This window comes from Aspergillus aculeatus (assembly GCF_001890905.1).
Source record: "Aspergillus aculeatus ATCC 16872 unplaced genomic scaffold ASPACscaffold_13, whole genome shotgun sequence".
NCBI lineage: Eukaryota > Fungi > Ascomycota > Eurotiomycetes > Eurotiales > Aspergillaceae > Aspergillus > Aspergillus aculeatus.
In genome coordinates, this window is record NW_017962988.1 from 889,548 (window position 1) to 901,750 (window position 12,203).

Here is a 12,203-nt window from a genome sequence, read left to right on the forward strand (position 1 = left end):
AGTCAGTCTGCCCCAATTCAAAGAAGGGCAAAAGTCCGATCTGGGAAGGAAGAGCGTCAACCCGTGAAGGGTATTGAATTCCGATCTTCAAAAGTCCCGCTGCGGGGTGTGGTTTCCCGGCGGCCCGCAAACGGGGCCAAAGAGGAAGCATGAGTTCAAGTACTACCTAGACAAAAAGGATCTTCTCGGGCGGAAGGAAACAAACTAGAATCACTTTTGTGGGGTGACTGCTAGTAGACAGAGCAATAAGGGCTTCCTTGATATATGGAAGACTATTGTCCAAATGTTGGTTGATAGTCTATGCGCTGCCAGGTCTACATACTTCCAGGGAAAGCACGGACCTGGGTTATATATTCCAGGCTAAGTGCGTCTCGTCTCCTCAGCTGCATTGATTATTGGTCCTAGCTGTTGTCCACGCTGTCATTGGCGATTCGATACTTGGTACAATTCTTAGGGCAAGCTTGCTTGATTTCCATCGAGATCTTTTGTAGCAGTATTAGTAGCATGGGACAAAGGAAAATTGTTGTACGGAGTAGATTGGATTCTCGTTGCAATAAAACTTCTCGATATACAGAGTATATGCTATCATGTGCATTCAACCAGTACATACGACCACAGGGTGTGGAAAACAGGGCTTCCCGTCCGCTCAGCCGTACTTAAGCCACACGCCGGGAGGTTAGTAGTTGGGTGGGTGACCACCAGCGAATCCCTTCTGTTGTATGTTCATTTCTTTTTATTTTGCCAATTGTCTACTAATATCCCCTGCTCAAAACGCCCTTCCTCAATTCAGTTGTACAGTGCTTGAGACATCATCATCCGCAGACTGCGGTTGACGCTGCAGAGGAGAGCTGAAGACTCAAGTTTTCTCTATCGTCATCCGAACCCCGTACGAAGCGTCTAAATCGGTTGTCATCGTTTCGAGCAAACTGCCATACGAGATCAAGAATTCATAGGATTTAGGTTTGGCGACATCGATAAAAGCACTTTTCCTTTCCGGTCAGGGGTAGCCTCATAGTCCAGAGCTTCTTTGAACGAAGAAAGTTGGAATACCCGTGCTATCTTTGATTCTGCAATGCCCTCGCGGACAAGATCAAAAACCTCATTCAAAGCGGACTGGATAACACGACGCTCGGTGGTATGTACCCAATCTCTCAGACGAAACAAAACTATCTGGACATCTGGGCATTCCTGGTACAGCCCAGGAGATAAGGGCACACCGGATAAAAGCCCGTAGTGGATAAGAGTGCCGCCACGAGCGAGTGAGCGAGCTAGATCACTACCCTCACTTCCACCAACAGCGTCATATGCGACAGTAAGGCCTCGACCTTCCGTCAACTCGTGAGTCTTGGTTTGAGATCGCCATCAGATGGGCAGATCACTGCTGTCACGTCGGATCTACTCATCAATTGTCCTAGAGCATCGGGTCGCCTGGTTAGCGCAATTGGTCGCACGCCAACTCGATTGAGCATCCGAATGATCATCTGGCCGATAGCAGAAGTAGCAGCATTGACTACCACCATAGCTGGAGGAGCTGGTGCATAGTCCTTGGTCATCATCCAGGCGGTAAGTGGATTGATATAGGCCGTTGCAGCCTGCTGGTCGGTGAGATCGGCGGGTACTGGAAAGCACCATTGTTCTTCGCTGAGCTTGAACTCTTGCCAGGCGCCTGCGCTTCCCAGTGGCAATACACGGTCGCCAACCTTCAATTCAGAAACATGGGACCCGACTGCCTCGATGACACCCACCCCCTCGAATCCCGGGACGAAGGGCAGCGAAGTTCTCGTACGGTAGGCACCCGTGATTGGAATCAGATCCGAGGGATTGATACTGGCGAGCAGCATCCGTACCAATACCTGCCCGGGTCCAGGGATAGGTGGATCGCAGGTTTCACCGATAACTTTCTCCTTTGGAGGACCAAAGGCTCGCACAATAGTCCTGAACATCGCGTTTGTGTATTGTGAAATGCCAGGTTTCGATGCGGCTGTCGATTGAGGGGTGCAAGTGTCGGACAAGGCGGGTAAAAATAGGTACCTAAATTATATCCTTACCGCCTGGCATTATATTAGTGCCCGCGCTACGATGCCCTGCACTACAAGTCCTTAAAAACCGCCCGACTTTTGTAAGATTCTCGAATAAATCATGCGACCAACCGATTCAACCTATTTAAGAGTCACAGCATTCAGTTGCTTTCTTTTATTTCTCAATTGCTCTTTGAATACTCTCTGGTGCGCTTGGAGGGTTTATTACCGTACACTGTTTCAAATGCAAGATCTTGTAGCTCTACATCCTACGTCTTTGATTCTTCAAGTCAGTCTCCGCGGCGTATAACCATAGTCCTTTCGACGGTCTGATCAAGAGAGATCAGAAAGAAAAGAGATTCGTTGATTATAAAGCGCATGGGATCGGAAGCAACGGTTTCCGCGTTTGTTGTTGTCGACGGTTGTTGAGGGACAAGTATGGCCACAGGTTCTAATTTTGAGAGCCATCATGGATGTAGGCTAGGTACCCTTGTCCATTCGCATTGCATTGACTCACATAAGAATCAAGAAAATCGAGAGAGCTGGCTTAAATCATTCCCTTACATCCTACGAGCACCTGAGTCCGCTAGTATCCACATGGTCCTAGCAGCATAGCGATCGCTCCTTCTTCAAATCCTTGAACTGAGGAGTCGATGTAATTCACCTCTAAACACCTCTGCCTGGATAACCATAGAGAGTAGAATAACAACCACGAAACCATTTCCTCCCTGGATCAAGGAACCTTTCCCCTTCAATTTGCCTCAAATTTCCACCCCAGCACGGCCAAGCAATTTTCAACCCTACGCAGTCTCCAAAGAGCCCGATGAAGACGGCTTTCTCGTCAAAAGAGATTCAACGACATTGAAGGGTACGAGGCAGATGATCGTCCTCAGCGAAAAGATGGTCGCATGCACAGAGAATGACTCATCTCTTCAGCTTCTTTGAGACCTACGCTCCACACCAAAAGCCGAGAGTAGAACGAGGCTTTGGCAGAAAATGAGGACTGATAGATCCTACGCGCCGTGATACGCTAGGGGGTTGCTGTTTTGGTGCCATCACGGATGGCATCAGTTCGATTCTGTCATACTCAACGAACTACGCCAGGTAAGATAACACTAAGAATCAACCGGTATAGTCATACCATATACTAAGTCTCGTTTATAGTACTCCATAATAATCTACCAATGGAAGACGGGGCAAAAAGAGCTGATCTGGAACACTCCAAATTGGATGACGGCGGCGGAGCAGTCCCCGCGGGGTCCGGACAAGACTGGCTGAACGGATTGGTCAACGGCCTTTACAAGGTTGGGCGTAGCCCCAAGGTGCATTGCGCCTCGGTTGGCTATATCTGTCCTCCTGTTCGCGCCTCGGTGGTCAGTTTGTTCTTATTGATTCGACTGCCTTTGCTTGATCTTCGACGCGGTTGCGTTTAGCCTTTTGTTCTAGGCCTCGTTGTCGGTTGTTCATGTTGCCCTTGTTGCTGCTTGAAGCCTGCAGCAGAAGGGGGATTAGCTACACTATACTACAGGACTTAGACCTCGCTTGGGAGTCTGGGAGTCGAGTTAAGATACTTACATCCACCTCTCGTCCGCCTGTATTCTACAGCCTTGCATACAGAAGAGTGGAATTCATTTATAAGTAATCCATGTGGAAGATTGAGATTCTGTTCTACAGCCAATCAGTCAACACTATCACAATGCGAACATTCAAACAACCAAAACGCAGAGCATCATAAAAGAAACAGAATCAACAAAATCAACTAAGCATCAAGGGAAACCTCCAAAATGCGCTCCTTGACGCGGAATCCCAGATCCTCCTTGGCGCCTGCCAGATCCTCGACCGACTCGAGATCGGAAGCCGCGGGGGTGGACAAGGGACTGCCCGAGCTGCTGTTGGCCGTCAGAGTGGGCAGTGGACTGGTCTTAGTCACCGACTCCGACTCCTCTTCTTCCTCATCATCCTTCTCCTTCTTCACTTCTTCCTCCACCTTCACTTCAACCTGCACTACCACCTTCTCCTCTACCTTCTCCTCCACCTTCTTGGCCCGCACAGCCACCTGCTCAACAGCATCACGAACCAGATCGCCCACGGAACCCCCATTCAAGATCTTCAACGTCGGGATATCCGCCTGCAGCTCCTTGGTGAACCACGCCCGGATATCCACCGCCACGAGCGAGTCCACCCCGCGATCCACCAGCGGCACCGCCTCATCCACCGCCTCCGCCGCCGGAATGCGCAGCAACCGCTTAAGATGCGCGACGAACGCCTCCTTGACCACCGCAAAAGCCTCAGCAGGCGACTCCAACACCCGCTGCAGCCGCACTTTGATGGGCTCCGAAGCCGCCGCACCAGCATCCCCACCACCAGGCCCAACACTGCCCTCGTCGCGGCGCACCAAATGCGAGAACTTCACATCGCGTCTGCGGCCCTCGGGAACGAGCTCCTCCTCCGAAGGAACCCGCGTGTTCACCCCCGTGACCACCTGCGCCGACGCAGCGTGGCGATCCTCCTCCTCGTTAACAGCAGGCCGACCCGACAGAATCGCCTCCGCGAACAGCACCTGCAGATCCTCCTCGCTGATATTGATATACCCCAGGGAGGCGAAGTAGTCGAAGTCGAAGGTGTCGGAGTGGGCGGCGTACCCCACGCCGAGCACCGCGGGGATACTCATCGCGGATCCGGGCAGGCCGTGCTTGCGGCGCCGCTGGTGCATCAGCGAGATCATGTACTCGTTCGCCGCGGAGTAATTGCTCTGGCCCGTCCAGCCGATCACCGCCGCGATACTGGAGGCCACGACGAAGAAGTCCAGGTCTGGGGTCCGGAAGAGTTCGTCCAGGAGTTGCGTGCCGCGGACTTTGGGAGCGAGCACGCGCGTGAATTGCTCGTAGCTCATGCGGGCGAACAGCTCGTCGGAGAGGATCATGGCGCCGTTGATGACGCCGGCGATCGGGGGCAGGGTCGCGGTTAGGGCGGCGTGGACGGAGAGCAGGGAGTGTTGACTGGTGATGTCGAGGGATACCGCGCGGACGACCGCCTGGTGCTGCGTGGCCATCTCCTGGATGAATTGCGGGGAGACCTTCGGCGTTCGGCTGGTGAGGACCACGTAGCGGGCGCCGTGCGCAATGAGCCAGCCTGCCAGCGACTGCCCAAGTTCTCCGGCCATCCCGATGAAGAGGTAGGTGCGATCGGGACGGAAGAGGCGGCCCGAGGTGATGGGCTGGACGGTCGCCGTCACCGTCGGGCTGGCAGTCCAGTCGATGACGCTCAGGGATTCTCCCAAAACTGACTGGTTCTCTACCTTGTCTAGAGCGATCACAGGCGGGGGCGAAGCTGCGGTAGAAGCTGCGGCAGCCTTGTAGGCCGCCTGGAATTGTTGAGCAATGCTTGAGGAAGCGTTGGGCTCGCTTTCGGTAACGGCGTGACTTATTAGGGTCTGCTCGTTGAGCACCAAGCAGGAGGCAGGCAGATGCTGCAGAATGATCTGATGCATTGCCTTGCCTTTGGAGAACAGCACCGCGAAGCCGGGAGCTTTAGGAAGTAGGCTCTTGACCGCCGACTGTGACAGGCGGGGATCCAGACGGATGGTTGATGTATCTTGACTAGCAACTGCGGTGTCGGTGAAGACAAGAGCAACATTCTTCGCTCCTGCTTGCGCTGTCAGTGCTGCTTGAAGCGTAGCATCGGCCGAATGAATGAGGCCAGTGGAGCCGGGAAGAGCGATCGATAGGATGCGCTGAGCGATGAGCTGCGCAGCCAGGGACACCAGGAGGGAGGCCAGTGCTGACTCCCCATGCACATTTTCCTCCACCAATAGACACCGAGAACGAGGCACTGTGACCACCGACTCATTTGATGCGGCCAATGCGAAGACCGTCTCTTGGGTGTCGATGTCCTTTCCGATACACGGCCGAACGAAGTCTCCAGTGCCCGCAGCCACACTTTGCAGCAAGGAATGTGTGATCAGGAGCGAGCGTGCTGGCTCTTCGAGCGGCGGCGACCAGCGCAATGGCGAAGGGACCTGCAGAGCCAGTGCGTGAGCATCTCCTTCGTCTACGCTCACCAGCGCCAATCGTTCGGTCGAGGGCGACACCGTGGCTTTAATGGAGCGTCGGAGAGCATTGTAACGATCATTCTTCGCCTGATCGGCTCGCAGCCTCGTAATATAAAGCTTGCCAGTACTGCTAGAATAAACCTCGGGCTCCATGGTCCACAGCAGCGAAGCATCCGGTTCGCTGGCTTTCCAGCTGTAGAGCGCCTGCTGACGTAACAAGGCCTCGGCGAGGATGTTGGCGGTTCCCGCCTGAATACCGGTCTCGAGATCGAACAACTGACTGTTCAGGTCTGGCTGCTCGTTCTGGATGGTGCGGAGAATGCCTAGCATCATGTAGCTGGCTGGGGTCTGGTCGCGCGCGCCGGCGGTGACCCAGAGGAAGGTACCCGCCGTGCTGGTGCAGGTCTGCAGAGCAGAGAGCTTGTCCTGCGTCACATCATCGAGCAACGGGCGATCGAGATCGGTGAGCACGAGAATCGTGAGCGATCCGGGCACAGAGAACTTCGACGGCGTCAAGTCTGACCTAGCCAGGTCGGACAGCGTGGGGAAGAACTCGGTGCGTCCGAACCGCGGCCCCAGGACTTGGGCAACGTCCCGGCCAAGTTTGTGCACCGGCCAAGTCGTTCCTCCGACAATCGCCAGGGCATCCGTCCGGATCCCTTCGGGATGAACGGCCACGCTGAGCGGATTCCGCAGCAGGGAGACCCGATCATCCACGGCCTGGGCCACAAAGACCGTCATGGGCAATGAGGCGCTGATATCCGGGCTCACCGTATCGATACCGCCAAACCCGGACGCCTGCAGCGCTGCATCCCATTGACTCAATGTGAACAAGGGACCCCAGGGCCGGCCGGTGTCCGCGCCAATCCACCATCCGGGCAGCGTGCCGACCGTCATGCCGCTGAAGAGCAAGTCCGTCGAGGTCAGCTCAGCGACCACCAAGAAACCTCCCGGCCGCAGAAGACGGCGCACGTTGAACAGCGAAGCCTGGATATCCCCCGAGACGTGAAGGACGTTGACCGCCACGATGACATCGTATGTCTCCTCCTCGAAGCCCTGGGTGGAGGGAGACCGCTCCATGTCAAAAGTCTGGTAGCGCATGCGAGCAGCATCGGGCCCAAAGCGGTCCTCGGCCGCCAGGAAGAATCCACTTGAGATATCCGTGAAGGTATAAGAGCCATAGCTACCTTGCACGGCATCGAGCACCGCCGAGGTCGTGGCCCCGGTGCCGGCACCCACCTCGAGAATGTGCACCCCCGGGAAGCGGTGCGAGATTTGAGCCACAATGCGCGAGAGCCAGCGACCAGTCGGTCCGGAGCAGATGGCGTCTTCCGCATAGAATGCCCGCAGAAGACCATCCTGGTTCATGTGCTCCAGCATGGAGGTTCCCGCCCGTAGCACGGGGACCAGGCTCTCGCCCACCACCTCGACGAAACGGAAGTCCTTCCGGTCGGCATACCGAGCGCACAACCCGGCAATCTGCTCTCGAGTATCCTCGTTGCGGCTAGCCGAGACCTTCGGGTGGGCGCCGCTAGACACAATATCCACCATCCGGTCACACCAGCCCAGGTATTTCTGGTAGTGGGGCAGGAGGCCATCGCGCTCGGTGGCAGGAATGGCGGCGGCGGCCTCGCGAAGATACCAGTAGGAAATGCGGTCCACGTCCTGATACATTTGGACTTCAACGTCGGAGAGCGTCTCCCCTTCGGCGGCGAGGAGGCCATCGGGGGTGGCGACTCCATACTGGAATTGGGAGAACATCGGAAGGTCGTCGCGCGAGGTGGCTGGCGAGAATGGGACAAGAGTTGCACCCTCCACCTGCACGACGACTGCAGGTGCAGATCCCTCGGGATTGTGGCGCAACGTCAGGTCCCCTACGATCTGAGTGGGCTCCTTTTTGGTGATACTCGTCACGAACTCTAGTCGTTCAGGTCGTCCACCGGCTCCCGATTGGGTGAAATACGGGTTGATTGTAACCGCGCCGATGGATACCGGGACGTGCAGCGACCAGAGTTGCGTATCTCCGGGGTACGACCACGCGGCGAAAATGCTCTGCAGCGCTGAGTCCAGGGTGCCAGGGTGGACGAGGAGGTCATCTTCCCAGCCCGAACCGGCGTGGTCCGTCAAAGTGCCAGTGCTGTATCCAGGCTTCCGGCGGATGTCGCTCAGTCCCCGGAAGTGTCCGCTGTAGCCATATCCGACGCGGGAGAGATTCGCGTAGAAGTGCTCCTCTGTGATCGGGACGAGCTGGTAGGTGTCTTTGGCTGCACCCGAGTCAAGGCTATCGGCGGCCTGAGCACAGAGCTCTCCTTCCACTCGGCCCTGAGCGTTCAGCACCAGAGTACTGCCGTTCGTCACTGAGTAGCAGGCCCACCGCGTGGTAACTTTTGTCGCAGACCGCTCGATGGCCGAGAGGCTGAAGATGACCTCGATGCTGGAATCGTCATCGTCCAGGGTAACGGCACGAGGAATCTGGACGTCGCGCACGCTGATCACTCCGAGGGTGCTGTCGCCCCCAGTATTCTCCTGTGCTAGTCGGGAAAGCGCCTCGACGGCCATGCTGACGTATCCCATGGCCGGGAAGACGGTCTGTCCCTGCAGCTGATGGCCATTGAGCCAGGGCAGGTCGCGGGGCTGCAGGAAGTTCCGCCACTGCACCTCACCCGGCGTCAAGGCTTCAGTGATGGGCGTGCCCAGCAGAGGGTTGGGCTTGTGGGTCGGTTGCCGATGCTTGAAGTGGTTGGCCACCCGACTGTCGGTCCAGTGTGCCTTGGAGTGGTCAAAGGGATACGACGGGAGATCGTCGATGACGACCTGATTGTGAGCTCTGCCAGAAAGGAGCGACTCGACGGCTGCGAGCTTGATGTTGCCGGTACCCAGCTGCGTCCAGAGAGCTCCAAGAGCGGTGTTGAGCTGTACAACGTCGTCCTGGCCTCGCGCCAGCAGACCCGTGTAGGGAGTGGTGGCAATCGTGGCCGTGGCGGGTCCCTTGAGCGCTGGGTGCGGGCCAACCTCGATGGCCAGGTCGAATTGTCCCACTGCGTCCTGGGCCTCACTGAGCGCACCAGCAAAGAGAACGGCTTTGCACATGTTGTCCACCCAGTACTGGTTCGTCAAACCTTGGGAGTTCATGGGCTGGCCCTCGAAAACACTGGAATACCAGACTGTCGAACTGTTCGGAGTTGCAGTGGCCTGAACTCCGCATCCATCCAAGGAAGCCAGATAGGGTCCAGCACATGCGGCCATGTGAGCGCTGTGGTAGGCAGTGTCTACTTTCAGCTTACGAGCAAATGTGCCTTGAGCCTTGAGCAAAGCTTCAGCCTCCTCGACTGCATCAACATCACCACTCAATGTGACACTAGAGGGCGAGTTGACAGCAGCAAGCTGCAGACGACCATAGAATTGAGGGGTAGAGCAGAGTGCTTGGGCAGTCTCCTTGTCTGCGCCGACAGCCATCATACCTCCGCGGGGCGCATGGAGGTTGGGACTGGCAGCGCGCTTAGCATGCACACCACGAAAGTAGGCTATCCGGATGGCGTCGACGTCAGATAGGAGCCCGGCGGCGTAGGCGGCGCCAATTTCGCCAGAGGAGTGACCCACAACAGCGGCAAAGGTGATACCCGCGGTGCGTAGGATGTCTACCAACAGGATTTGGACGGCCGTGCACAGCGGCTGAGAGAGCGCTGCCTCTGCGATCCGCGAAGTCTCTGCGCTGGCCAGCAGCTGGTCAGCCAGAGTCCACGTGGGACGGTCTGCTGGGTCGGGAAGGCTCTGGAGAGCACGATCGAGCACGGCGAGACGTTCGGCGGCGAAGCGCGAGGTTTCGAGCAGCCGCGCGCCCATTCTGGGCCATTGCGCTCCCTGTCCGGTGAAGATGCCTAGAATTCTGGGGGCGGCTGGTGAGCTGAAGCGCGGACTCAGAGCCGTGTCTGTGGTTGAGATAAGCTCTTCCAAGGCACTGATTGCGTCGTCGAATGTCGTTGCTGACACTGCTTTCCGGTAGGGCAGCGTCGATCGTCGGACTTGCAGCGTGTAGGCGACATCAGTCAAGGAGATGTCCGGGCTCGTCTTGAGGAACTCGAGGTGTTGTGCCAGCATTTCTCGCAGAGGCTTCTCTGCAGCGGCTGAGAAGACCAGCGGGGTGTAGAGCTGACTATCACTCTCGGATCCTTCTGTCCTATCTGGAGCAATGTACTCTTCCAGAATGCAGTGGGCGTTCGTACCGCCGAAGCCGAAACTATTGACGCTCGCTCTTCTTACCTGACCCTCCGCGACAACCCACGGCTTTTGCGCAGTCAGAATCTCAAGGTGCTTGAAATATGGAGCGACCTTGGGGCTGAGGTCTTGGAAGTGCAAGTTGGGCGGCATGGTGTGGTTCTTCAGCGCCAATGCCGTGCCAATCAGACTGGCGAGACCTGCCGTGCCCTCTGTGTGACCTATGACCGTCTTGACGGATCCCACCACCAGTTTCTCCTCGGTGGAGACGACCCCATTCGGGAAGAGGGCACTCGAAATCGCCTCGGCCTCTTGCGGATCGCCCGCCTGGGTGCCCGTGCCGTGGGCGTGGAAGAACTGCGGCCGATCGTTGATATTGCGGATGGGGTCGAGGCCTGCGCGCGCATAGCATTCCCGAATTAAGGCGGCCTGGGCGATGTTGCTGGGCACGGTCAGGCCGGCGGTGCGGCCGTCTTGGTTCACGGCGGTCTCGCGGATAATGCATTGGATGGGGTCGTTGTCCGCCAGCGCCTGCGACAGGGTCTTCACCAACACGGCCGCAACACCTTCGCCGCGCGCGTACCCGTCGGCGGCGACATCCCACATGGCGCAGCGACCGTTGGGAGAGAGCATTCCCAGATTACTCTCAGAGATATACATTGCTTTTTATGACGGTGGCCTTGGTCAGCGACATTCTACATTTGTGGGTAAGACCCCTTTCAGCGAGTGACTAGAACCTCTTACCTGGACTAAGAATCAGATTCGTGCCGGCCGCCACGGCGACCTTGGACTTCCCACTGCGCAAGGCCTGCACCGCCAGGTCGAGGGCTACCAGACTGCTCGAGCAGGCCGTATCGATGGTCATACTGGGACCATGCCACCCGAAGAAGTAGGACAACCGATTGGCGACGATGCCGCGCTCCAGGCCCGTGGCCGTGTAGCGCGGCAGGGTCTCCCAGTCGCGCGTCAGCATCGTGCTCCAGTCATCCGACATCAGCCCCACGTAGACGGCGGTATCGGACCCGCGCAGGTCCTCCATGGGCTGGCCGGCCGCGCACAGCCCGTCGTAGACGGCCTCCATCAGCAGCCGCTGCTGCGGGTCCATGGCGTCGGCCTCGGCGGCCTGGATATTGAAGAAGCCGGCATCGAACTGGGCGACGGGACTGCTGCCTGCACCCGAGTCTTCCGACTCAGCCAGCCAGTAGGACTTGGGGGCGTTGGTGGTACCATGGTGGGTGCCGACGGGATGGTAGAACAGGTCGACGTCGAATCTGGAGGCCGGGGGTTTGCTGCTCAGGTCAGTGGGATCGCGCAGGAGGGACCAGAGCTTTGAGGGCGTGTCGGCTCCCCCCGGGAAGCGGAAGCCGTATCCGATTACTGCGATGGGTTCGACCATTGTGTCTATGTCTATGGAGTATCGTGTCTATTGAGTTCGAGTTGGAGAAGGAGAGGTGGAGAAATGTCTGAATCTGAAGAATGTTAAGTTGAGTATACTAGTCTAAGACAGGGAGAAGTTGATTCTGGCTGCTGTGTAATCGCTCGACCTGATGAGGTCTACATATATCCTTGTGATGGAAGCATTAGACCGATTTACTCGGTATAGAAATGAAGGTATCTGTTGTATTTCCTGCTTGCCCCATTCTGTTGCAATGTCGCATGCGAAGATTTGCGAGCACGGACAGTAGGGCAGATCGGAGAGATGCAATGCAAGACAAATCCGAGGCGGAGAAATGGAGCAGGCAGTCTATGCCGGATGGGGGAAAGATGAAGAAAGGGCTTGGTGGCAGTGGTGGCGCACTGCAGGATGCCCCGAACTCAATTTCTACTACCCTCGGAATGGCCCTAGCTTTGGCTGTAGTGGTTCGGAGGAATGGGTTTCGGGGCGTGCTTGGGGTCTTGCGTGCCGAATGAGGGGCTGG

At 56.9% G+C, this 12,203-nt stretch overlaps 2 protein-coding genes across 2 annotated transcripts; both read right to left on the reverse strand.

The window, feature by feature from the left end:
- Positions 1-1,170: 1,170 nt before the first annotated feature.
- Positions 1,171-1,941, reverse strand: ASPACDRAFT_80455 (zinc-dependent alcohol dehydrogenase family protein). Its single transcript, XM_020205658.1, has one exon. The coding sequence runs from the start codon at positions 1,839-1,841 to the stop codon at positions 1,332-1,334; it is 510 nt and encodes a 169-aa protein (XP_020054027.1). The 5' UTR covers positions 1,842-1,941; the 3' UTR covers positions 1,171-1,331.
- A 2,130-nt stretch (positions 1,942-4,071) lies between these two features.
- Positions 4,072-11,701, reverse strand: ASPACDRAFT_108 (type I polyketide synthase; the record flags this gene model as incomplete). The annotated part of the gene is made up of 3 exons (XM_020195308.1): positions 4,072-7,428; positions 7,750-10,946; positions 11,029-11,701. Coding segments are annotated over 3 exons (7,227 nt in total), but the record flags the coding sequence as incomplete, so codon positions are not given.
- Between the last annotated feature and the right edge of the window lie 502 nt (positions 11,702-12,203).

What these genes read in the sequence shown, in the direction of transcription:
- ASPACDRAFT_80455 (XM_020205658.1), bottom strand. Translation starts at nt 1,841, where the DNA reads ATGCTGCTCGCCAGTATCAATCCCTCGGATCTGATTCCAATCACGGGT.